At 43.2% G+C, this 27,020-nt stretch overlaps 2 protein-coding genes across 2 annotated transcripts in view; one reads left to right on the top strand and one right to left on the bottom strand.

Moving 5' to 3' along the window:
• The window catches only part of LOC132874102 (metabotropic glutamate receptor 7), a 555,641-nt gene that overhangs the window by 388,177 nt on the left and 140,444 nt on the right, over positions 1-27,020 (bottom strand). The gene's annotated exons all lie outside the window — the stretch shown is intronic.
• LOC132874103 (protein BTG1-like) lies at positions 14,513-16,831 on the top strand. The gene is made up of 2 exons (XM_060910003.1): positions 14,513-14,630; positions 16,605-16,831. Exons 1-2 carry the CDS (start codon positions 14,513-14,515, stop codon positions 16,829-16,831), a joined length of 345 nt encoding a protein of 114 aa, XP_060765986.1.

Genomic DNA, 27,020 nt, shown 5'->3' with positions numbered 1-27,020 from the left:
TCGAAATGCTCTGGGGTGGGTTTCCCAAACGCCTAAGAGCATCTTAACTAGAACAGAGAGTGTTCATTGTGATGCTTGCTCTACCATTTAATGATGATTTTTGTCCTACGATGCTTTTGCGAAACCCACCCCTGAACGGTTCAAAATTTGGTACACGAACAAGAATGGAACCAGTACCCTGTTGGTTGAAAAGAGGTAAGTGTTCTCTTTGGTGTGAACTGAGGCTGGGAGGAGGGAGATATTTCACCTGGTGCCCCAAGGCCATGCAAATCTTTCACCATCACCAAGCCGGATGAAATAAAATAAACAGTTAGTTTTCACTCCTTCCTATCTTATCATACTTGTAAACAATAAACAAAAGATAGCATGAAACCCCTCAATCATGCTAACTTCAAACTCCTAGCCTTTGCTACCATTTTCCCTGACATAATACTTACATTAATTACATAACTTTTTTTAACATATCTGACAATTTGATTATCATTATTGTTAAAATTAGACTTCCCCCAACATACTAAATGCAAACGTTCCTTCAAATGAATGTAACACTTAAAACCATGCCTACTGCTAGTTTTCAATGTTTGTTAACTACACGGGCGCAGATAGAGGGTGGGACGGGTGGGATTCGTCCCACCCAGATTTAAATTCACCTCGTTCGGTCCCCCCCCCACTTATAGGGAGGAAAAAACGTCTATGCTGTCTTTCTTTGCATAAGGCAAACCTCACGGAAAAATCAAAAGACTAATTACCATTCGGTTTATTGAGGTGCACAGCAGTGTATACATAGTTGCAACAACTCACATAAAACAAAACAAAGACTGATATTCGGTTGGTTGAGCTGCGCAGACTGCACAGGTTGCGAGCTCGAGTTTGGTTGCTATGGTTACCCACAACAAGTTTGACAGGCATATCAGGGACAGCTCCTAGTTCAGGACCCCAACACGGCATGATGAAGGATGCCAAACCGAAAAGGCAGAAAACGATTGCATCATTTTTTCAAAAAAACAACGACTGTAAGTAAACTGTGCCTTACTTTATCATATCACCTTGCAATTTTTTGATAGTCTGTTCAAAGTAATGTCGTAGTGAAAGTAAAATCGTACGGAGTAGAGATGCCTTTCTGGTAGCCTCCTTCTTTCGGTGGTAGCCTGTAGATACAGTGCTCAGAAGGCAGTTTTAATGTTTAATCTGGCGTTCCCTGCCATAATTTCAGTGAGCATATTGTTTCATAAGGAAACTTTGCGAAGAGTTGTTGACTGACTGCCGCTCACGCAACACACAGGCATAGTTAGAAAGTCAACACATGTTGACAACACATGGTGGGGGTGGGGGTGGGGTTGGTTTGCTGGCAGCTTTGTCCCCCCCAGTTCAAAAAACGTATCTGCGCCCCTGGTTAACTAGCATAATGCCATTTCTCAAACATCAATCAAAGCTAGAATCATAGAACTGCGAGGTCTCATTCTTGCTAACTACATATTTTCATGAAAGGTTTTATTCCCTTGCATAAACAAATTGCAAATGTTTCTTAAGCTAAATTAAAAGCTTTAACAAGTTGCTTGAAATGACATTACATTTAGATTAGATTAGATAAAACTTTATTGATCTAATCTAATCTAAATGTAATGTCATTTCAAGCAAATTGTTAACGCTTTTAATTTAGCTTAAGAAACATTTGCAATTTGTTTATGCAAGGGAATAAAACCTTTCATGAAAATATGTAGTTAGCAAAGAATGAGACCTGATACTTAAGAGATACTTAATGAGATACTTAAGGTTATTATTAGCTAGCTTGAAAGTTTTTATTAAGGTTATTTACATGAACAAGATACAGTTGTTTCTATACCCTGTATGACACACACACACACAAAATCATGCTAAATGCTAATATCTCCTTTCCTCATTCATCTCATCTCATTATCTCTAGCTGCTTTATCCTGTTCTACAGGGTCGCAGGCAAGCTGGAGCCTATCCCAGCTGACTACGGGCGAAAGGCGGGGTACACCCTGGACAAGTCGCCAGGTCATCACAGGGCTGACACATAGACACAGACAACCATTCACACTCACATTCACACCTACGCTCAATTTAGAGTCACCAGTTAACCTAACCTGCATGTCTTTGGACTGTGGGGGAAACCAGAGCACCCGGAGGAAACCCACGCGGACACGGGGAGATCATGCAAACTCCGCACAGAAAGGCCCTCGCCAGCCACAGGGCTCGAACCCAGACCTTCTTGCTGTGAGGCGACAGCGCTAACCACTACACCACCGTGCCACCGGAAATGTTGCTAAAAATAAATAAAAAGCTATGGCATCCTTCATGCTAATTACCGTCTAGCTTTAGATCTTTGCTAACTAGCTTAACATTCAGTGCTGTCTTATTATTGCTGCTAAACATCAACAAAGCTAGCATGACGCACGATCATGATAACTAGACAGCTCTCTTTTAAACTTTATTGAGGTGTTCGTTTAAACATCCATCCATCATCTCTAGCCGCTTTATCCTGTCCTACAGGGTCGCAGGCAAGCTGGAGCCTATCCCAGCTGACTACGGGCGAAAGGCAGGGTACACCCTGGACAAGTCGCCAGGTCATCACAGGGCTGACACACAGACAACCATTCACACTCACATTCACACCTACGGTCAATTTAGAGTCACCAGTTAACCTAACCTGCATGTCTTTGGACTGTGGGGGAAACCAGAGCACCCGGAGGAAACCCACGTAGACACGGCAAGAACATGCAAACTCCGCACAGAAAGGGCTCGAACCCAGGACCTTCTTGCTGTGAGGCGACAGTGCTAACCACTACACCACCGTGCCGCCCTCGTTTAAACATCACAACTATAAATTGAGGTTTATATAACTATTCTTTTTTCTCTAAGCCTGCAACGTCGCTCACTTTAACTTCAACATCTTTTCAGAAACTGAAAGCAAACAAAAGGTGTTTCACACTTAGGAGTGTAAACACCGCGCAGGCTAAATGCTACATTCCCTAACGTTCCAGTCATATTCAAATGTGCAATTATATTGTTAAGTACATCCTCTGCTACACTCAAGCACTATACACAAAACCCAAACGAAACCCTTGACTTATTCAGCCCCCCCCCGCCGTGTCGTGAAGTCTCGTAAAGAAAGAAGCCAGCAGCCATGTTCCATAGTGATAACACCCCACACAATATCCACAACAGTATGTTTTCCAGTGATTAATTCTAGAGCGCCAAATCATGCCATAAAGCTGGGCTGCAATGGAGCACTGCCTCTCTGGGAGAGCCATGCAGAGGGTGAGAGAATAGATTTTACTCATCTTCTCTATTCCTCTATGAGAGTAAAATGCCTAGCAGCTTCCCAAGGATGTGTCGAAAACCCTGAGGTTTAACTAGCTAAAGCAAAGAGAAGTGAGCCAAACCTTTTAGCACACAGGGACAGATTGTTAGCAGATGATATAACTATATAGTTATTGTTAGTCACATTGTTTGTTTTCTTGCTCTAAATGTTGCCAGGACAGAATGAGGTTACAAACGAGTGTAGAATATAATGCGGATGACAAGTCAGTAATGTGTGCTAAGTTTGCCTCATGACTGATGCAAAAGAAGAGCCTTATTTTCACTCCATCCCCTCAAGAATGATTGTCCTCCTCTCATAATTACATAAAGGCTGTTATATTAACGTACAACAAAAGCAAAAGTTAAAACCAAAAAAAAAAAAAACACCTTGCATGTACTGTATATCTATCTACCACCTGGAACACACAGGCTAGAAGGAATAAAATCACGTTATTGTCGCCCTCCCATTTCTTCCGTTTTATTAATATAGTTGCGGTATTTTCCCATAAACAGTTTGATGCCAGCCTGCTCTCCCTTCTCTGTGTGCATGGAATGCTTTCTTGCCAATAAACGGGAGTAGCAGCTGGTCCTGTCCCCATGTATTGTAGTAAGCATTAAAACTCATAGAAGTCCTGCAGTTCTGCTCAAAGTAAATAAGGTTTTGTGCTCTAGTTTATCTCATAATGACTCTTATAGAGCAGATAATCAGTTTTCCGTTAATTATGAATCCTGGGTGTGCATTTTGGTTACACCTTCTCTTCTTCTTTCGTGATCTGCCTGATGGCAGGTCCGTTACTAGGGAAGAATTACAGTAGTAGTTTCCTGTTGGGGCGGCACGGTGGTGTAGTGGTTAGTGCTGTCGCCTCACAGCAAGAAGGTCCGGGTTCGAGCACCATGGCCGGCGAGGGCCTTTCTGTGCGGAGTTTGCATGTTCTCCCCGTGTCCGCGTGGGTTTCCTCCGGGTGCTCCGGTTTCCCCCACAGTCCAAAGACATGCAGGTTAGGTTAACTGGTGACTCTAAATTGACCGTAGGTGTGAATGTGAGTGTGAATGGTTGTCTGTGTCTATGTGTCAGCCTTGTGATGACCTGGCGACTTGTCCAGGGCGTACCCCGCCTTTCGCCCGTAGTCAGCTGGGATAGGCTCCAGCTTGCCTGCGACCCTGTAGAAGGATAAAGCGGCTAGAGATAATGAGATGAGATGAGTTTCCTGTTGACTTCTACTGGATTATTTAGGCCCTGTCCACACGGCAACGGATTCAGGTGAATCTGATAAAATTGTTTATCGTTTCGGCCTGGCGTCCACACGGCACCGGCGTTTTGGGTGCCCCAAAACGATATTTTTTGAGAACGGGTTCCAGAGTGGAAAAATCTGGCAACGGCGCCGTTGCGAAGTCGTCTGGATGAGTAGAACGGATTTGTTTACGATGACGTCACAACCACATGACTAGAACAAGCAGCACTCTCGCTGTTTTGTATGAACCACTGCATTGCATTCACTTTTGTATACAGCTTTTCTTTTAAATAAACAAGTAACTGAACCATTTCTTGAATTTCTTTTTTTTATTGGATAAGACTGCTTTTCAAAATGTTCACACACAATATAAAAAGTTATATAAATTATATAAAAATGCTTTTCAAAATGTTCACACACAATAAGAAAATGAAGTTATATAAAACTATGCACACTAATAAAACTAATTTGTACACACAGAAGGCACGATTTCCTCGCGTAGTCATAGCCATCTTCTTCTTGTTGTTGTGTGTTTGTTCCTGACAGTGCTTCACACCGGGTAGAAGAAGGGGTTTATGCGCATGCGTCTACTTCTTCTATTGTTCTGGTGTCTCCGATGGGACCGTCTTACAGCGCCCCTAGAGGTGTAGCATGTGTATTACATCATTTTCAGCAAGCGTTGTGTTGCCATATGTACCTGATATTTTACTGATCCGTTGCCCATGTGGACGCGATATTTTTTTAAATAAAATCTCGTTGCCGTTGTCGTGTGGATGTAGCCTTAGTGAGGTTTTCTCCTCTCAACCATTCACACCTATGGGCAATTTAGAGTAGCCAGTTAACCTAACCACATGTCTTTGAAACCAGAGCACCCAGAGAGACATGGGGAGAACATGCAAACCCCACACAGAAAGGCTCCTGTCGGCCACTGGGCTCGAACCCAGAACCTTCTCGCTGTGTGACGACAGTGTGAACCACTGCATCGCTGTGCCACCTTGATTATACCATTGCCCATAACAAAAAAGTAAAAAAAAAAAAAAAAAAAGTGAAGCAAGTCAATAGGAGTGCTAAACACTAGACTACAGTTCAACTTTCAGCACCGCCCATTCCCAATTGTTATAATGATAAAATATCCTATTTTCCATGTCACTTTTCTTGTCTAAAATGTCTTTCTATTTACAGTGTCTCTACCATGTCTAATTCAAACCCTATGCTAATATATGCACATTTTTAAAAAACATTATTCTGCTATATCTTAAAAAGTCATGACTTAGAAATGAAGTGACTAGACTGATTGCGTTGGCTGGAAGAGAACAGTTGCAGCACTTGCATCATGCCCTGTCTGTTCATTTCATATACCTACTTATGCACTAATACATACTGTTAGCCATTCTATTAAAAATGGTTGAAACATTGAGATGTTTAAAAGGAAAAAGGCTAGTTTAATCACGCTAGCTACCTATCGATATAGCCACCTTGACAGCTCTATGATTTCAGTGTTAATGACATTCAACCAGCCAGCTGTTAAAATTTGCACAAAAGCCATTTGTTCGTCAGTGAGCACTAGAAATAATATTAGAGTGCATTTTATAAGTAGGGCTAGTAAGCTTGCAGTGTGCTTGTGTCCCAAATAATGAGTTATTAACTCCCACTGCACTGCCAGCACAGTCCAAACCTGTATGATGAATGGGTAATGATGAATTAGTGACATCAATGTCCGCCGATTTCAAGTTCTTGTGATAAATGTCCTTCCTAGGCACATCTGTATTAATGAAATATTTTCAGCTGAAACTGTTTAAGCTCAGTGGAAAGATGCGATTAAGAAAATTTGAGAATGAAGACATTCTACGACACGCTGAACCTTGGTAGGAAGAAGGGGTGGGGCTTCCAAATGAGTAGGTGTACCTGACTTTGGCTCTTGTCTCTACTGTGCAGACTCTGGCTCCAAGTTTGACAACATGGCAGAGAAATTTTGGACACAATACAAGATTGCAGTTAGTCAAGTCACAGTTGTCGACTATTGTACAGAAAGTTTATACTTAAAGGGGAACAGAGGGCAATATAGAGAGTAAATATAACAATAAAACACACATTAACGAACCTTATTCAAGACTTACAAAAGTTTTTTTGTTCTAAGGTTGGAAAGTTATAGTGTTTTGAAAGTAGCTCGAGCAAACTATTTCCGCAGTTTGAACAGCCCGCCATGATATTAATTTTATCCAATCAGAATGCACGTTCATTTTCTCTGCGTAACACTCATGACGTATGTATGTGCCCAGTTGTGTTGGCTCATTGAGGTTGGGAATAGCACGTGTGAATCGGAAAGTAGGATGAATTGTAAGTGATCGGCTACACAATGCCACAGTGTGTTGCTTTCGGGTGTAATAACAGGACCGATGGAAAGCATAACGATCCTCCAGACGTGTCTTTTCACTCGTTGCCGCTGAAAAACACCAAGCGAGTTCGAGCTTTCTTCTCTTCTTTCGTCATCACCGGAGTCGAGAGTACCTCTCCTAGGTTCAAACTGGTACCCTTCTAAGCCATAGCCTGCTTGCAGTGTGTCTTGCGGGATCTCTTCGTATGATTCGACAGAGCTGTCGCTTTCACTTGATGCGCCCGACGCCATGATTACACGCTTCTCTCCTAGTGCAGTGGGTAGGGCTGACGTCACGGTCTTTTAAAAATGGCGACTCTTGTGCCGTTAGCGTACCGACTATTATATTTACAATTACCAAGATATTTCGTTGTTTTCTAGTATATAAATTTGATATAATACTTAAGAATACGTTACTTTGTCACATCAGCAACTGTATATATTATATTTGGTACCCCTTTAAGCAATAAGTATAAACAAGCATGGCTATACTGAACCATAAAATTCAAAAGTCAGAGTCCTTCCTGTGCCAGGACCTGGTCTTCCCAGGCAGTCTCCCATTCCAATACTAACCAGGCCCTTAAGGCGCATTGGGCAGTACTGATCTCTTCTATAGCCCTTGGCCTCTCATCTATACAGAGGGGGGCTAGTCCTCTGGTAACCAAAAGAGTTTGACTCCCCACTTCCATCTGTATTGTAGTGTGCCTTGCCAGATGGCAGTAGGTACCATTTTTATGACTGTCTTTGGTCTGACCCGATCGTGAGTAGAACTCACGATCTCCCAATCAAGAGGCGGATGTGCTAACAACTGGGCCAGCTCGCGGTGAACCGCATGAATGCAAGTGAGATATTGCTTTTATTAAAGTTTTATAAACAATGAATATGGAATAAGTGACCAATATGATCAAATGTTATGGTTATTTTTATCTTCTGCCAGGAATAGATCCCGAAGAAGCCACACTCACTGATAGCTAACTGACTAGCTATTTCACATTTGATTTGTACATTCCTCTTAATGTTGCTAACGGTAAAATTGGTGTCCGTTCTTCTCTTTCATCTTCAGCTGTTGCTTTCAGTGTAACATTCAGTTAAAGTCAATGATGTATAAAGACCTAGATTTAATGCCAGGATCAGACTACATTATATTTTTATCTTTCATGATGGTCACCGTGTCAGATTAGGCAATCCTAGTGCCATAATTTCTTGCCATGTCTTGGTCCGGAGACTGGCAACATTACAAGTTTGACCCCGACGAATCATCGTTCACGTCCTTGCATGGTGTCAGGGAGGAAGGTCAAGAAACCGTCAATCATGGCTACAGAAGGAATGTTAAGGAACACATTGTAAGAGTTGTTTGTTACCATGCTAGGGGAGAAAATACAAAAAAAATCCTGACGTGCTAGACTTTTTGTCAGGGTGTCGTGGGGCGTTTTGGTGGTGGTGAGGACCAGATTGTTGTCTCTGCACCACCCAGACAGCTGCTCAACCTCGTCTCGATAAGCAGACTCGTGTCCACCCCCCCCATAGATGAGCCCCACTTTGGTGGTGTCACCTGTGAATTTGATGATGCCATTACTGGAGTGGGTGGGATGCACTCGTGGGTGTAGAGGGTGAAGAGTAGGGGGCTCAGCACACAGCCCTGTGGGGGGCCAGTACTGAGGGCTGAGGAGATGTGGGGGCCTACTCTCATTCTCTGGGAGTGATCAGACAGGAAGTCCTTAATCCAGACGCAGATGAAGTGAGACAGTCCCAGGTCTGTCAGTTCGGACACCAGTCTGTGAGGGAGGATGGTGTTGAATGCCGAGCGTAGCAGCTTTCAGATTATCGTTCGAGGATCATCATCATATAATCTGACACAAAGAACATGTTATCGCACAGTCTGTTTTAGTGTTCGGCCAAGATTTTACTGGGATCGTCTCATACCGTAGACAAATCTTAAAAGACTGCTGAAATAAAATTAAAAAACAGTGCAAAACAGGCTTTATATTTTCAGTAGGACAGACTTTTATCTCGGGAGCATTAACACTGCCCAGAAATGCTGCCTTTCTCGAGAGCCTCATCCCAAGTGAATGATAGCCATGATTTTCTAATCACAAATCCATTCTTAAACAATATGCAAGTTGAACAGAGTTTTTAAAAAGTATTTTTTCTTTGATTCCAGAGCATTATGAGCACCACTGGTTCCCTGATGCACCATTCAGAGGGTCAGGATATCGATGCATCAGAATCAATCGCAGGATGGACCCGCTAGTAGGGAAGGCTGCTTACACCAGTGGTCTCAGCACGGAGCAGGTTCGCACCCTCTTACCGTGTGAGCTGACAGTGTGGGTCGACCCCTACGGAGTGTCCTACCGGATCGGGGAGAACGGGTCCATAGGTGTGCTGTAGGAGTCCACACCACTGCCGCTGGAGACTCATCTCAACTCTGATGACCGTCTCCAGCTAATCTCTCAGCACATCTGGCCCACATCTGTTTTACATTTTAAATGATGATTTTAATCATTGATCTCGCTGCACATATATCCAATAAATTGGATATATTTTGATTCACTTCCTTATTTTAACACCTGTAAATATTTGTAAATATATTTTGATTAGATTTGTATTATTTTATTATTTCTAAATATATTGATTATCATTGGTAAATATTTGGATTATGATTTTATTATTGTATCAGTAAATACATTTTTTATTAAAGATGACTAAATAAATATATATTTGATTAATGATGATCCTTCAGTTTTTTTTTCATAGTGTTTTATATTAAATTTGCATAATGTGTTATACATTTTATAAATACAGTAAGTGCACATTTTCGGTGCAACTGTAGCCCAATTGCTGCTGTATAATTTCTGACCCCTCTTTACCACATCCATCAATGGAAACGGTCCATCAGAGGACCACACTGATCCACTCCTACCAGTGACAGATCCACTGCCTTATCAGTGGATCTGCCACTTATTTTTTATTATACTATATAATATCTCATCTCATCTCATCTCATCTCATCTCATTATCTCTAGCCGCTTTATCCTGTTCTACAGGGTCGCAGGCAAGCTGGAGCCTATCCCAGCTGACTACGGGCGAAAGGCGGGGTACACCCTGGACAAGTCGCCAGGTCATCACAGGGCTGACACATAGACACAGACAACCATTCACACTCACATTCACACCTACGGTCAATTTAGAGTCACCAGTTAACCCAACCTGCATGTCTTTGGACTGTGGGGGAAACCGGAGCACCCGGAGGAAACCCACGCGGACACGGGGAGAACATGCAAACTCCGCACAGAAAGGCCCTCGCCGGCCACGGGGCTCGAACCCAGACCTTCTTGCTGTGAGGCGACAGCGCTAACCACTACACCACCGTGCCGCCCCTACTATATAATATTTTACTATAAATTTTTTTATAAAAATATAAAAAATAGAGTCATAAAATAAAATATATTTTATTTTTATCGTATATATTTTATTTTATAAAAACAAAATACATAATATATAATAGAATAAGAATATTTGTATTATATATTTTTTATTTTTTATAAAAATATATCCCCCCCTTTACAATTTTGACTCATATTTAATTAATATTATTTATTTCATATTTGTTTTATTTATTTAACTCAGGAACAAACAACATTGTAAATCCACACTGGATAATTTTGGCATGAATAATTTGCATCCCAGAGTGTTTTGAGTTCTTTATTTAACATAATTCGTAAACGACACTTTACTGGACAACTTTGTTCAAGTTGCTTTTTCAGACTTGTGGCCAAAGTGATCTGTTTTTTTTCTCTCTTCAGTAAAATCGCTGCTGCTGTTTAGTTGTCTGAGGCGTCACTGCTTTTAAATATTCTCTGGCTTTTACACATCCAGGAGCTTTACAGAGGTTTAATTCAGCTGCTGGATTTTAAACTTACTGAAGTTATAAAGCTTTTACATTCGCGACACAAAATGCAGTGAAGTCTCCAAACACACGTACACTGGCTTTACTTTAGAGAAATGTAAAAAGGCACTGCGGGTTTAAAAAGTCATGCAGCTTCACCGCCACACGAACAAAACCATCACCGTCATGGTGTCACTTCATCCCGAGTGATTCGTCCTGAAATACCAGAACTCCCCCCCCCCCAGTCAGTCAAATCTCATTTTATTCCACTGTTTAAAAAAAAAAAGAAGAGGAAAAAAGAAATTCACAGTGGAATTGGAGCAGGAAGTGACCAAAAACCTCAGAGATACTCCGCTAATAATGACATGGGAAATGAATCCTGTCTGAATAGGGCTCCGGGCTTCAGAGAGATCGGTTTGAGAAAAAAACTTTGATATAAAATTTGGTACAGTGTCAGGATTTAATCATATTGTTGTTCAAAGTATGACAGAGGGTCAGTGAGGAAAAGCAGAGCAATGAGCCAAAAAAAAAAAAAATCAGTTTAAAGCGGCTCAGTTGAAGTGGGCGGAGTTCAGAATTGAGAATTTTAAAATTATACACAAAGCTCTCGGGGCAGCACGGTGGTGTAGTGATTAGCGCCGTCGCCTCACAGCAAGACGGTCCGGGTTCGAGCCCCGTGGCCGGCGAGGGCCTTTCTGTGTGGAGTTTGCATGTTCTCCCCGTGTCCGTGTGGGTTTCCTCCGGGTGCTCCGGTTTCCCCCACAGTCCAAAGACATGCAGGTTAGGTTAACTGGTGACTCTAAATTGACCGTAGGTGTGAATGTGAGTGTGAATGGTTGTCTGTGTCTATGTGTCAGCCCTGTGATGACCTGGCGACTTGTCCAGGGTGTACCCCGCCTTTCGCCCGTAGTCAGCTGGGATAGGCTCCAGCTTGCCTGCGACCCTGTAGAAGGATAAAGCGGCTACAGATAATGAGATGAGACAAAGCTCTCGACTTTTTTTGTTATTCCTGAGGATTTCAGAAACCCAACTCATGGTTTTAACTCTATAAAAAATCATGTCTATATATTTTTAATCAATTATTTCAGTGTCTTTTCTGACTTGCTGTGAGACTCCACCTTCTTGTCTTGACTATAGTCTCCAGAATATCTTCAGTGCTCCTTGCCAAGTCTGTGGAAGTGTATTGGAGGGGTGAACTTTCCTCCACGTTATTCCCTCATTTATATACAACCTTTATTTAATCAGGTCATTTAACTGAGATCAAGATTTCTTTTGTAAGAGAGACCTGTGTACAGCAGATAGACCTTCGGGAAGGGAATCTGAAAAACTTAAAGTGCCTATCACGGGTAAATTCAGGAGCAAGATCAATGTAATTCTCCTATTTTATATTAAACTTTGGTCAAATATCTGTAACGTTCTGCATTGTCTGCAATTTTTTCCCCTTGCGCAATACCAGAAAAATTCAGTTGAAATCAAGCCATTTGAGGCGAATTGGTCCGCCTCTGAAAAAACTTGGCATTTGAATTTCCCGGCAAACATTGATTTTCGTGGCGTTATCTGTGGGACGCCTCCTTCTGAATCCTACGTCAGTGCTGGTTTGTTTATGAGAAAACGACCTGGTGGTTTTCTGCAAATTTCTTCAACGTTATCGCGTAATTATTAAAATGGTGAACAGATGTATCGTAGGAGGGTGTAGCAACACCAATCTTGATGGGATTAGTACTCATCGTTTCCCAAAAGGCCGGACAATGAGAGAGAAACGGGAGCGCTTGGTCTCCACAGGCTGTGCACTGAAACCGTGCAAAGCTCTCGCAGCCTGCTGGCGCTTCCGCAGATAACGTCACGAATCTGGCTCCAGACTCCCTTGGGATTTTTCCAGACACGTTTTATGTTATTTTTTTCTGCTGTAGACAGATGGCCTTGTACAAAATTACCCTTCTGGATGAGTGTGTAAAGGGACATACTTTCATATAAAAAAAAATTGGTCCAGAATATGCACTTGAACCCTTTTGGAGGATTTGTTCCTGTACTTTGTTCCCCCCGCTGCCCCGCCCCCACCAGCATCATCACCACCTTTGAATTCAAAACTCCGCCCCCTGCCTGCTGAAACTGCATCCCCTCGGCACAGAACCCCCCCACCTTTCAAATCAAAACAACCCTCCCCCACCAGCCAATTAACTTCAAATTCCGTATTCAATTAGCTGTGCGTATATACAGAGCCATTCTGCATCTATTTAGAATACAGACACCATTGAGCTTCTGTGCTGTTGGAGTGAAGGTTAATCGAAAGAAAGTTGATTCATTTTACGTTTGTATTGGGTGTATTGTTCTGACTACAATCAGAAAACAGTGTTCAAGTCCTCCTGAGTTAGCTTTGACAAGTTTGGAGAAGGTGAGTTGTCTTTAATAGTTGTTTTCTTTTTCTATTATGAACAAAGGAAACGTGCCGACCTACTGCTCAGGCCAGAGGACTAAAAGCTAACTTAGGGCGTATTCACAACTACGTTGTTTGGTCCGGACCAAACGACCAAACGAACCAAATTTCCCTTGGTCCGGACCTTTTGGGTTGGTCTGAATACAAACCACCGAACTCTGGTCCGGACCAAACAAGCGGACCGAGACCGAGCTGCAAGGTCGGACTCGGTCCGGACCAAAGGAACCCTGGTGCGGATCTTTTGGAGGTGTGAAAGCAGACCGGGCCTAATCCGACAGTTTTGCTTTTTTGTACCTCGGGAGCTTCCGTCGTTTGTCGAGCATTATGGGGAAACAGAGTCTTGACACTCCACCGCAAAGTGCAAACACTGTTTCGGTTGTCAAGGGAACCTTACAACAGTCGTTCAGTCATTCAGACCAGTGGTAGGCTAGACTACAGAGTACAAAAAATGAGTAGGGGGCAAACGTGGGCCGAGGAAGAAACGCGTACCCTTGTGGATATATGGGCAGATGTCCACATATCTGAGCTTTTGGAGAGAACACACAAAAATGTCGACGTGTTTGCTGTATTCAGTGAGAAAATGAAGGAGAAGGGGTTCATGCGCTCCCCAGAACAATGTCGGCTAAAAGTGAAGAAACTCCGTCAGACCTACATTAAAATCAGGGACATTCTTTCAAAAAGTGGCGGTACTAGCGACGCAAAAAAGAAATTCATCTATTACGATGGATAAGGCGAATATCCCGACACATACCTCCTCCGTCTTGCGTGAAGAGCCAGAACTGTCACAACATGATGTGCGCTCATCAGCGCTATCCTCCGTAGCCGCCTTGCCCTTTGAAATCGTCGTTGATAAATTACTTGTACAACAGCATAGTAATCGCACAATTGTGAAAACAGTAAAAACTGGAAAAAACATATAGCTTTGATGACATTAAAAAGAATAACAGCACGGAAAGCCTCCGTGACTACTTTTGAACTTAACGCTTTGTGCGCATGTCGTCTCTGACCAATAGCTGAACGACCTCAGGGCGCGTGGCTTTGTTGACAGATTTTGGTCCGCTTACTAAAATGTACAGTGTGAAAGCGAACCGCACCAAAATGAAAAAATAAAAAAAACATTTGGTTCGGACCAAAGCAAGTGAACTATCGAACTATCCTGGTCTGAATACACCCTTTAAGATGGTTCATTTTAACATAAAAGCTGTACCGTGGAAAGTAAAGTGGATCATATGATATTTTGCAGTTTACAAAAATATTTTGACATGAAAGTCGAGGTGACCACAGCGGTGAACTTCATCACCAGATTATTGAGAGGAAGAGGACTTCTGTCCGAAAAACAGCTCCAACACTTCAGCCGTTCTCTAGTAGAGGCGTTAGGAGGTGAGGTTAAACACCACATTACACACCCATGACTTCTATGGAAGCCGAGAGAGGCCCTTCATATAATCCTTTTTTTTATTCACCTTGTTATCCCGAGATAACGACATAATCAATTCAGGATCTCGAGAAAACAACACAACTAATCCGAGATCTCGAGAAAACAAAACTGTTATTTCGAGATATCGAGAAAACAAAATTATTCCGTGATCTCAAGAAAACAAAACAATTATTTCATGATCTCGAGTAAACAGCTGAGAAATGGTTCATTCAGGTGCGCCAAGAGACTTGTGATATGCTGACTTTGGGGCTATTTCTCATTCTGTATAGACGCAACTTTGGTCATTAGAATGTCTGGAATAATCGATCACCTAATAAGGCAATATTTTGATCAGGGGTTGACACAGGGAGAGATTGCATTAAGTCTTTTAATAAGGGATAATTTCAAAATTAGTCCGCGGCACCTCCGCAGAAGACTGGCCCCCCTCTCTCTCAAGGCATCGTAAAAAGCCATTTCTGCTCTGTTACATGTCCGCCAATTTCTAAGTCTTCGTTGTCTGACCCACAGGGGGCGCAGCTCTGCTAGAAATCTCAGCTGTTTTCTCGAGATCACGGAATAATTGTTTTGTTTTCTCGAGATCTCGAATTAGTTGTGTTGTTTTCTCGAAATCCTGAATTAATTATGTCGTTATCTCGGGATAACAAGGTGAATAAAAAAAAAGATTATATGAAGGGCCTCTCGTGGCTTCCGTAGACTTCTGATAAAAGTATCCACATTATATTTATTCTTTATTAAAGCTATTTATTTTTCATTTTCATTGAAATGGACAAGTACCTTTACAGTTATACCGACCCCTTGCTCTGGTATGAGAAAAAGGGAACGCTTATTAGTGTGACATTCAGTTAAAGTCAGTGATGTATAAAGACCTAGATTTAATGCCGTGATCAGACTACATTATATTTTTATCTTTCATGATGGTCACCGTGTCAGATTAGGCAATCCTAGTGCCATAACTTCTTGCCATGTCTTGGTCCGGAGACTGGCAACACTACAAGTTTGACCCCGACCAGTCATCGTTCACGTCCTTGCATGGTGTCAGGGAGGAGGGTCAAGAAACCGTCAATCATGGCTACAGAAGGAATGTTAAGGAAACACATCGTAAGAGTTGTTTGTTACTATGCTAGGGGAGAAAATACAAAAAAAATCCTGACGTGCTAGACTTTTTGTCAAGGTGTCGTGGAGTGTTTTGGTGGTGTTGAGGACCAGGTTGTTCGCTCTGCACCACCCAGACAGCTAATCATCCTCGTCCCAATAAGCGGACTCATGTGTCCCCCCCCCCCCCCCAAAAAAAAAAAAAAGATGAGCCCCACTTTGGTGGGGTCACCTGCGAATTTGACGATGCTGTTACTGGAGTGGGCAGGGTGCACTCGTGGGTGAAGAGTAGGGGGCTCAGCACACAGTCCTGTGGGGGGCCAGTACTGAGGGCTGAGGAGATGTGGGGGCCTACTCTCACTCTCTGGGAGTGATCACACAGGAAGTCCTTAATCCAAATGCAGATGAAGTGAGAGAGTCCCAGGTCTGTCAGTTCGGACACCAGTCTGTGAGGGAGGATGGTGTTGAATGCCGAGCGTAGCAGCTTTCAGATTATCGTTCGAGGATCGTCATCATATAATCGGACACAAAGAACATGTTATCGCACAGTCTGTTTTAGTGTTCGGCCAAGATTTTACTGGGATCGTCTCATACCATAGACAAATCTTAAAAGACTGCTGAAATCAAACAGTGCAAAACAGGCTTTATATTTTCAGTCGGATAGATTTTTATCTCGGGAGCATTAACACTGCCCAGAAATGCTGCCTTTCTCGAGAGCCTCATCCCAAGTGAATGATAGTCATGATTTTCTAATAACAAATCCATTCTTAAACAATATGCAAGTTGAACAGAGTTTTTAAAAAGTATTTTTTCTTTGATTCCAGACCATTATGAGCACCACTGGTTCCCTGATGCACCATTCAGAGGTTCGGGATATCGATGCATCAGAATCAATCGCAGGATGGACCCGCTAGTAGGGAAGGCTGCTTACACCAGTGGTCTCAGCATGGAGCAGATTCGCGCCCTCTTACCGTGTGAGCTGACAGTGTGGGTCGACCCCTACGAAGTGTCCTACCGGATCGAGGAGAACGGGTCCATAGGTGTGCTGTAGGAGTCCACACCACTGCTGCTGGAGACTCATCTCAACTCTGTGATGACCGTCTCCAACTAATCTCTCAGCACATCTGGCCCACACCTGTTTTACATTTTAAACGATGATTTTAATCATTGATCTCGCTAAATTGGATATATTTTGATTCACTTCCTTATTTTAACACCTGTAAATATTTGTAAATATATTTTGATTAGATTTGTATTATTTTATTATTTGGAAATATATTGATTATCATTTGTAAATATTTTTTTATTAAAAATGATTAAATGTATTTTGATTAAAGATGATGCTTCAGTTTTTTTCACCGTGTTTTATATTATATTTGCATAATGTGTAATACATTTTATAAATACAGTAAATGCATGTTTTCGGTGTAACTGTAGCCCATTTGTTGCTGATGAGCTTTCATATTTTAAGCCAAAAGTTATATTCCTGAAAATGAATTATTTGTCTGTGATGACCTGGCGACTTGTCCAGGGTGGACCTCGCCTCTCACCCATAGTCAGCTGGGATAGGCTCCAGCTTGCCTGTGACCCTGCACAGGATAAGCAGCTACAGATAATGGATGGATGGAACTATTTGCCATGTTTGCTGCTGATCTTTCTAACACTGCTATCGTAATGATTTCAAACCAGGAAGTGGAATTTTACACGGGGAACACAAATGAGTGGAGTGAAATGTCCCAGTATGGTTATATTAAATATGAGCACTCTTCAAACACTGCTGAACCTATCATATTAGTGAACTGGAATTAACTGGTGTATAATTTTGTATATAATATTCTATAGAGGGGCGGCACGGTGGTGTAGTGGTTAGCGCTGTCGCCTCACAGCAAGAAGGTCCTGGGTTCGAGCCCTGTGGCCGGCGAGGGCCTTTCTGTGTGGAGTTTGCATGTTCTCCCCGTGTCCGTGTGGGTTTCCTCCGGGTGCTCCGGTTTCCCCCACAGTCCAAAGACATGCAGGTTAGGTTAACTGGTGACTCTAAAGTGTCTATGTATCAGCCCTGTGATGACCTGGTGACTTGTCCGGGGTGTACCCCGCCTTTCGCCCATAGTCAGCTGGGATAGGCTCCAGCTTGCCTGCGACCCTGTAGAACAGGATAAAGCGGCTAGAGATAATGAGATGAGATGAGATATTCTATAGATGTGAAGAAGATTTAAATGAGAAGTGGGTCATGTGTGATTTTTGTTTTCTATATCTGACATTATTTAACACTTAAACAAATCATGGACTTCATCATACACTGAAGTGTGTTAATAAAGTACTAATCCCAAAGATAAACCAAATAATCAGCAGCTGTATTAAACAGTGTTGATCATCTGTGAATAAAACTGAGGCCACTAGTGAGTAATCTGAACAACACCTTCATTAAATTTTTAATTAAAATCCAGAACGCAAGGTGAAAAACAACTTCCAACATTTTCACCTGGAACTGAGCCCCAGCAACATGTTCCGTGTTTTCCAAAGTGACGTGCAGTACATGCGTTTGAGTTCTGCTGTTAGTCATTTTGAATACAACACTTCCCTGATCAAAAATTGTACATAATGCCAAGAACCAAAGTATAATATACAGCCAAAAGTATGCATACACCTGACCATCCTACCCATACTGATTCTTCCCCAAACTAATACTATAAAGTTGGAAAAACACAATTGTCTAGAATATTTGTATAGTGTAGCATATACATTTACTTCACTGGAACTAAGAGGCCCAAATGTGTTCCACCATGACAATGTCCTTGTACATAAGGTCTGTAGAGACATATTTTGCCAAGTTTTTTGTGGACAAAGTTGATTATCCTGTACAGAGCCCTGACCTCAACCCCACTGAACACTTTTGGAACAAATTGGGACGCTGACTGTATCCCAGACCTTCTCATATGGCATCAGTGCCTGACCTCAACAATGTTCTCATGGCTGAATGAACAAATCCCCATAGCCACACCCCAAAATCTAGTGGAAAGCCTTCCCAGAAGTGTCGAGGTTATTATAACAGCAAACATGGACTGTATGGTATGGGTGTGATTGTTCAGGTGTCTGCATACTTTTGATAATATAGTGTATCTCAGACAAACTTTGGTCTCACCCATGTATGAGATTTGTTCATTTGCTTCTCCGGATGATAGATTACCACTTCTATTTTTCCCCATAGCCAGCAAGGGCACCAATGATGACATTTTAACAATCCATCATTGATGTGTCTCATCTCATCTCATCTCATTATCTCTAGCCGCTTTATCCTTCTACAGGGTCGCAGGCAAGCTGGAGCCTATCCCAGCTAACTATGGGCGAAAGGCGGGGTACACCCTGGACAAGTCGCCAGGTCATCACAGGGCTGGCACATAGACACAGACAACCATTCACACTCACATTCACACCTATGGTCAATTTAGAGTCACCAGTTAACCTAACCTGCATGTCTTTGGACTGTGGGGGAAACCGGAGCACCCGGAGGAAACCCACGCGGACACGGGGAGAACATGCAAACTCCACACAGAAAGGCCCTCGCCGGCCCCGGGGCTCGAACCCAGGACCTTCTTGCTGTGAGGCGACAGCGCTAACCACTACACCACCGTGCCGCCCTTGATGTGTCTAGGGCATTTTAAATTTGTCAGAACCCATCCCTCCAAGCTTGATCAGTGGACAATTTAGAGTCATCAGTTAACCTAACCGGAGCACCCAGAGGAACCCCACAAAGACATGGGGCCAAAAAGTCAAAGTCCTTCCCACGCCTACAGTACCTGGTATTCCTCGGCAGTCTCCCACTCAAGTACTAACCAGGCCCAACCTGTATGATGGCGCATTGGGCGGCGCCGATCTCCATTTCCGTAGCCCTCAGCCTCTCGCCTATTACATAGCTAGGGTTACAGTGGGGGGCTAGTCCTCTGGTAACCACGAGAGTTTAATTCCCCATGCGCATCTGTATTGCAGCGTGCCTTGCCAGATGGTAGTAGGTACCATTTTTATGATGGTCTTTGGTATGACCCGACCGTGAATAGAATTCACGATCTCCCAATTGAGAGGCGGACACGCTACCACTAGGCCACTAGTCGGTCAAAGACATGGGGAGAACATGCAAACTCCATACAGAAAGGCCCCGAGTTGGGCGTGAGGGTCGAACCCGGAACCTTCTTGCTGTGAGGTGACAGTACTAACCACTGCACCACCATGCCATCCAGATTACTACTACAAATGTTCAAAAAGTAATCAGTTTTGGGCCACGATTCACTGCTTGAAGAGGCCACTTGTATACCATGTAGTGGTGATAGCAGGTAAGAGGTACTTCCTGATTATTTTTGCTGAGACATCAATTAAAGATGGTGAATTTAAGCTCTAACTGAATTAACTTTACATGTATGGGTTAACGCAATTATTATTGGGCTCCTAATCTGGTCTGTTATATCAGGTTAAGGCTGTAGGAATGTTATTTTGCAAATTTCCCTTTAACAATAAAAGACAACTAATAAATAGAGAACGTTTAAAAGTCCGTGTCAAAGAATCAATTTTAGGAGGGTTGGCGTAGAGTTAAGGTAAGACCTCCTAATGATCTGCTGCAACATACATGGTGACAGACCTTATATCATGTTCTGATAATAAAGGTAAAAAATGAGGATTCTCTGCAACAGCCATGCGTACATTATAAAGACATTCCTATCTCTACAGAGATTGCTTGTCATGTGTGAAATCAATCACGTCATCCAGTGACATTACCTAGCAGATGTACCGTATGTCCAGAAATTTGATCCCTTCTAAACTGTACTTTTTTATAGGGAAATAAAGTCCATTCAGGCAGCACGGTGGTGTAGTGGTTAGCGCTGTCGCCTCACAGCAAGAAGGTCCGGGTTCGAGCCCAGCGGCCGGCGAGGGCCTTTCTGTGCGGAGTTTGCATGTTCTCCCCGTGTCCGCGTGGGTTTCCTCCGGGTGCTCCGGTTTCCCCCACAGTCCAAAGACATGCAGGTTAGGTTAACTGGTGACTCTAAATTGACCGTAGGTGTGAATGTGAGTGTGAATGGTTGTCTGTGTCTATGTGTCAGCCCTGTGATGACCTGGCGACTTGTCCAGGGTGTACCCCACCTTTCACCCGTAGTCAGCTGGGATAGGCTCCAGCTTGCCTGTGACCCTGTAGAAGGATAAAGCTGCTAGAGATAATGAGATGAGATGAGACGAGATAAAGTCCATTCATCCATTATCTAGACCATTCATCTTACTTCGGGCGAGACTGGCCACCCTGGATAGGGGTTCTAACATAGAAGCCCATTTTCCACAGCCTGTTCAAGGTGGAAATCTTATGCTTTTATTCCACCTCACATCCTGTTTAAAATGTCCAAATGCAGAACGGGGTCTCTGTTGTTCCACCTCTGAGCCAGAACAGTAGTAGTAACAGAGCCAGAGTCGATGTCTGTGTAAAAGGGACAGCCGGCATGACAGGACAGGGGTGTGATGTTTTTGACCTTAATATTCTTCTTTCTGATACCAAAGCAAATCTAAACATCTCCGACTTCAGCGTCTAAGGTCCAAGTGCCTTTCTGCCTCAAATCGCCTCCTACTTGTCTTCACTTTCTCCTCAACATAGTTCTGATCCCACAAATATGTCACTTGCACTCGTCTCTCCACTCGTCTCTTCCTTGTTACCTTTCACTCTGATTCACTTGCTTTCTCTCTTCTCTCTCTCTCTCTCTTCTCTCCATTTATGAGTGCAGTTTTCTGTGACAGGCTTTTTTTTCAGCTCGGCTAAAGAACACAAACGTTTTTTATATATATATATAGTGAGGCTGTTGCTTCCCTTAAACATGAATTATTTAATGGAAGTGATTAGATGTTTCATATGATGCTCAGCAACTTTGCCTGTATTTGAAGAGTGGTAGGGCGGCACGGTGGTGTAGTGGTTAGCGCTGTTGCCTCACAGCAAGAAGGTCCGGGTTCGAGCCCCGTGGCCGGCGAGGGCCTTTCTGTGGGGAGTTTGCATGTTCTCCCTGTGTCCGCGTGGGTTTCCTCCGGGTGCTCCGGTTTCCCCCACAGTCCAAAGACATGCAGGTTAGGTTAACTGGTGACTCTAAATTGACCGTAGATGTGAGTGTGAATGGGTGTCTGTGTCTATGTGTCAGCCCTGTGATGACCTGGCGACTTGTCCAGGGTGTACCCCGCCTTTCGCCCGTAGTCAGCTGGGATAGGCTCCAGCTTGCCTGCGACCCTGTAGAACAGGATAAAGCGGCTAGAGATAATGAGATGAATGAGATGAGATGAAGAGTGGTATAAATGTGCACAACTATCAAAAGCATCTCAACACTCAGTTTACTGGCCGTTATTTTGAAAGCAAAGCCGGTATTATTGGGGTATGCGTATTTCCGATGCTTAGATGCATCAACCTACTGTAAATGCTGACATTCCATCGTGACACGTCACACATCTGGTTGCAGAACACTGGCTCACAATGTAAGAACGCACACTGGTGCAGCTTCATGCCAGCTTTATTTGGTTCAATGTAAATCACTAAAGCCGGCGGCTTCTTTACGCCAATATTACTGAATATCTGTGTAAAAAGGGCTAGAGACAACCATTTGGAGTAGCAAGTTGTCTTAATTCACACGTTTTTGGACTGTAGGAAGAAAACAGAGCACCCAGAGAACATGTAAACGCCACACAGAAAGGCTCTGGTCAGCCATGAGGTTCAAACCCAGAAACTTCTTGCTATGAGTCAACAGTGCTAACCACTGCACCACCATGTCACCCTAGGAATAACATCTCATCTCATCTCATTATCTGTAGCCGCTTTATCCTTCTACAGGGTCGCAGGCAAGCTGGAGCCTATCCCAGCTGACTATGGGCAAAAGGCGGGGTACACCCTGGACAAGTCGCCAGGTCATCACAGGGCTGACACATAGACACAGACAACCATTCACACTCACATTCACACCTACGGTCAATTTAGAGTCACCAGTTAACCTAACCTGCATGTCTTTGGACTGTGGGGGAAACCGGAGCACCCGGAGGAAACCCACGCGGACACGGGGAGAACATGCAAACTCCACACAGAAAGGCCCTTGCCGGCCCCGGGGCTCAAACCCAGGACCTTCTTGCTGTGAGGCGACAGCGCTAACCACTACACCACCGTGCCGCCAGGAATAACATCTCCTCATAAAAAAAAAAAAAACAGCCTTGACAATACACCCATCTTAACCTTCTGCCTGATCAACAGAACCTACTGCCAGTGACGTCAGCCTGGACTAAGCTGGAGTCCTTTGGAAAGGACCTACAATCTGTTCTCTGTGCCTACAAAATGAGTTTGCGCTACATAAATACATTTTCCATTCGGTGCAATCCTCAATGGCATCCATAGTGTAGGAGTGCCAAGCAGACCAAAGACTCCAAGGGTGCTTGACTTCTAGGATTCACACTAAGGGCTGCGTGAAATGTGAGCAGATTGGTGAGAAAAGAGGGAAGAGACAGAACCTGGGCATCTTTCCCATCAGCTTCTTCTGCCTGAGTGGGCTGCAGTGAGCAAACTGTGCAGGAAGAACCAACATGGGCTCAGTTTGAAATTTGTAAGAATTAATAGCAGCCAACTCATGAATCGTGAAGGGATTTAAGGGGTAAAGTAAAATGTTCTCTTATGATTTCAGATCTCTGAAGGTATTCATGTTTTGGGCTTTTTTTTTTTGTACTCAAAGCAATCCCTTTCAATAAAATTCCTGTGGTTGTTGTGTGGGATCAGGCTGGCAGATCCGGAGCCTGGGAATATTAGAGTACCATGGCAGGGATATAAGGAACAGTGCATATGGTGGTTTCCCTCCTCTGCTTAGGCAACCTTTGGTGGTATACAGGATACACAGTGGGCATGAACACATGGCTGAAATGCACATGGCCCTTTGAATTAACCCTTCCTGTTGGACTTTTTATTTTTTCTTAAAAATATGACATTTGGGCGGCACGGTGGTGTAGTGGTTAGCGATGTCGCCTCACAGCAAGAAGGTCCGGGTTCGAGCCCCGTAGCCGGCGAGGGCCTTTCTGTATGGAGTTTGCATGTTCTCCCCGTGTCCACGTGGGTTTCCTCCGGGTGCTCCGGTTTCCCCCACAGTCCAAAGACATGCAGGTTAGGTTAACTGGTGACTCTAAATTGACCGTAGGTGTGAATGTGAATGGTTGTCTGTGTCTATGTGTCAGCCCTGTGATGACCTGGCGACTTGTCCAGGGTGTACCCCGCCTTTCGCCCGTAGTCAGCTGGGATAGGCTCCAGCTTGCCTGTGACCCTGTAGAACAGGATAAAGCGGCTAGAGATAATGAGATGAAATATGACATTTTATTTCAATGTCTTTTAAACTACAGTACTGTGCAAAAGTCTTAGGCACATTTAAAGACATGCTGTTGACCAAAAATAACAAAATGGAATGTCTCATCTCATTATCTCTAGCCGCTTTATCCTGTTCTACAGGGTCGCAGGCAAGCTGGAGCCTATCCCAGCTGACTACGGGTGAAAGGCGGGGTACACCCTGGACAAGTCGCCAGGTCATCACAGGGCTGACACATAGACACAGACAACCATTCACACTCACACCTACGGTCAATTTAGAATCACCAGTTAACCTAACCTGCATGTCTTTGGACTGTGGGGGAAACCGGAGCACCCGGAGGAAACCCACACGGACACGGGGAGAACATGCAAACTCCACACAGAAAGGCCCTCGCCGGCCACGGGGCTCGAACCCGGACCTTCTTGCTGTGAGGCGACAGCGCTAACCACTACACCACCGTGCCGCCACTGAAATGGAATGGTTCAATGTTAAAAATTTGCTTTAAAAAAATAGTACTCAGGTACAACGAGTGCAGTTTTATAAGGAAATGAGCTGTAGATTTTACTGAGCATCTTACAGAACCAGCCACACTTCTTCTGGACACTTTGACTGTCACACTCGCTTCTTAATTTTGCACCAAAACCCAGTAGCCTTCATGATGTTTTCTTTTTTTAATCTGAAAAGTGGTCTCTTACTGTATGTAACATGCTGCTCAGATCCATTTTTTTCTGTTAAATTAAATTTTGCGCTGGAAAACGAATGTTTGGAACTCCTAAAATGTTTTTGTACTGACTCGATAATGTAGAAGTCATAAAATAGAAATCGATAAAGTTTGTATGAAAAAAATAGGAAGCCTAAGACTTTTGCACAGTCCTGTGCATCCAAAACTCCCAGTCACGTTTTCGTTCTTAAATATCGCTTCAATTAATATTTTCTGTGCATATTAGGAAATAACACGCTCTGCTTCCATGAATAAATTATGATTTATTAATGTCAACCCAATAAATTTAGGAATTTAGGATCAGAGTAAAACAGGGATGTAATGAGATGTGAATTATTCAGAATGAACATGAATAAGATCCACATTGTAATTTTTATTTTTATTTTTCCCCCCAGAAACATTCAGATATTATGTGCAGGGGACACAACAAAAAGCGTTGAGGAAGTAAGCGTTTTTTTACTTTCATGCAGGCAAGAATGTGTAGTCAGATATGAAGCTCATGGGACAGAGACCATGTGCATTAACATAACACCATTTGTTTTTCAGGCTCACAGTGATTTAAAATATACAGTACCAGGCAAAAGTTTGTACACCTCTACTCATTCATAGGTTTTTCTGTATTTTGACTATTTTCTATATTGTAGAACAATACTGAAGACATCAAAACTATGAAATAGCAGATATGGAATTATGTGGTAAACAAAAAAAAATGTTTAAAAATGTTTCATATTCTAGATTCTTCAACACTGCAAAAAAGTGAGAACTGAATTTGAGGAGAAAATTACTTAACCTCCTAAGGCTTAGCGGTCACATGCGTGGACAGCACTTTATGGAAATTCGGAACAAGAATCCACATATGTGGACATACTTTTTCTCTAAAAGTACATCTGATCAAACGATGATGCTTAGTTTTTATTCTAATCAGGTTCTAATAAGCCCAAATAGCAAAGAGAAATAAAAAATGCATGTAAAAAAAAAACAGCTTGGGAGGTTAATACTAGTGAAAGTATCTTGCTGCATGGACATTTTTACTTGATAAGACATCTTAGAATAAGTTGGTTGCAATCTAGAACTAAGTTTAATAACCTCAGAATTCGTGCCTTGTATTCTTCTAATAGGAAATGCTAGATCGTTTCAACTATTTTCAAGATATTTTCACTTGCTAAGAGATTTTTTTTGCAGTGAAAGTACACAGTTTCTTGAGGGAACCCATCGCCTAAAGGTTAGAGAAGCAGCTTTGGGACCAAAAGGTCACTGGTTCAATTCCCTGGACTTGAAGTGCCCTTGAGCAAGGCACCAAACCCCAACTGCTTCCCAGGCTGTTCATTGCTGTGGATATGTCAGGGTCATGTTGTACATCACTCTGGATAAGAGCATCTGCTAAATTCCTGTAATGTAGTTACAGTTTACCTTGATGATGCTTTGCACACTATTGGCATTATCTTAACCAGCTTCATGAGGTAGTCAACTGGAATGTTTTACAATTAACCCCTTCAATGCCAATGGATGAGTCACGTATGTCATGAAATCTTTTACCCCTGTGCCTTATGACGTACACTACTCGTCATGAACACCTTTTATGTACCTTACATGGCACATTACTTTTACTTCACAGTGGTATATATGAATTACAATCAATGCCTAAAACATTCTTCCGTCGCAAGGCACAGCAGTAAACGATTTCATGATGTACGTGACTCATCCAAGGACATTGAAGGGGTTAACAAGTGTGCCTTGTCAAAACTTAAATACATAGTGCAATTTCTTGCCGGGGCGGCACGGTGGTGTAGTGGTTAGCGATGTCGCCTCACAGCAAGAAGGTCCGGGTTCGAGCCCCGTGGCCGGCGAGGGCCTTTCTGTGTGGAGTTTGCATGTTCTCCCCGTGTCCGCGTGGGTTTCCTCCGGGTGCTCTGGTTTCCCCCACAGTCCAAAGACATGCAGGTTAGGTTAACTGGTGACTCTAAATTGACCGTAGGTGTGAATGTGAGTGTGAATGGTTGTCTGTGTCTATGTGTCAGCCCTGTGATGACCTGGCGACTTGTCCAGGGTGTACCCCGCCTTTCGCCCGTAGTCAGCTGGGATAGGCTCCAGCTTGCCTGCGACCCTGTAGAACAGGATAAAGCGGGTAGAGATAATGAGATGAGATGATAATTTCTTGCCTTCTTTAGTCCGGCACA

The sequence above is a fragment of the Neoarius graeffei genome, chromosome 26 (assembly GCF_027579695.1).
Source record: "Neoarius graeffei isolate fNeoGra1 chromosome 26, fNeoGra1.pri, whole genome shotgun sequence".
NCBI lineage: Eukaryota > Metazoa > Chordata > Actinopteri > Siluriformes > Ariidae > Neoarius > Neoarius graeffei.
Note: the sequence above shows the minus strand (reverse complement) of the source record. Positions and strands in the feature narration are given on the sequence as shown.

Coding starts and splice junctions, on each gene's coding strand:
- LOC132874103 (XM_060910003.1), top strand. CDS start 14,513: ATGAAAGTCGAGGTGACCACAGCGGTGAACTTCATCACCAGATTATTG. Junction 14,631..16,604: donor TCTAGTAGAGGCGTTAGGAG/GTGAGGTTAAAC, acceptor CTTTGATTCCAG/ACCATTATGAGCACCACTGG.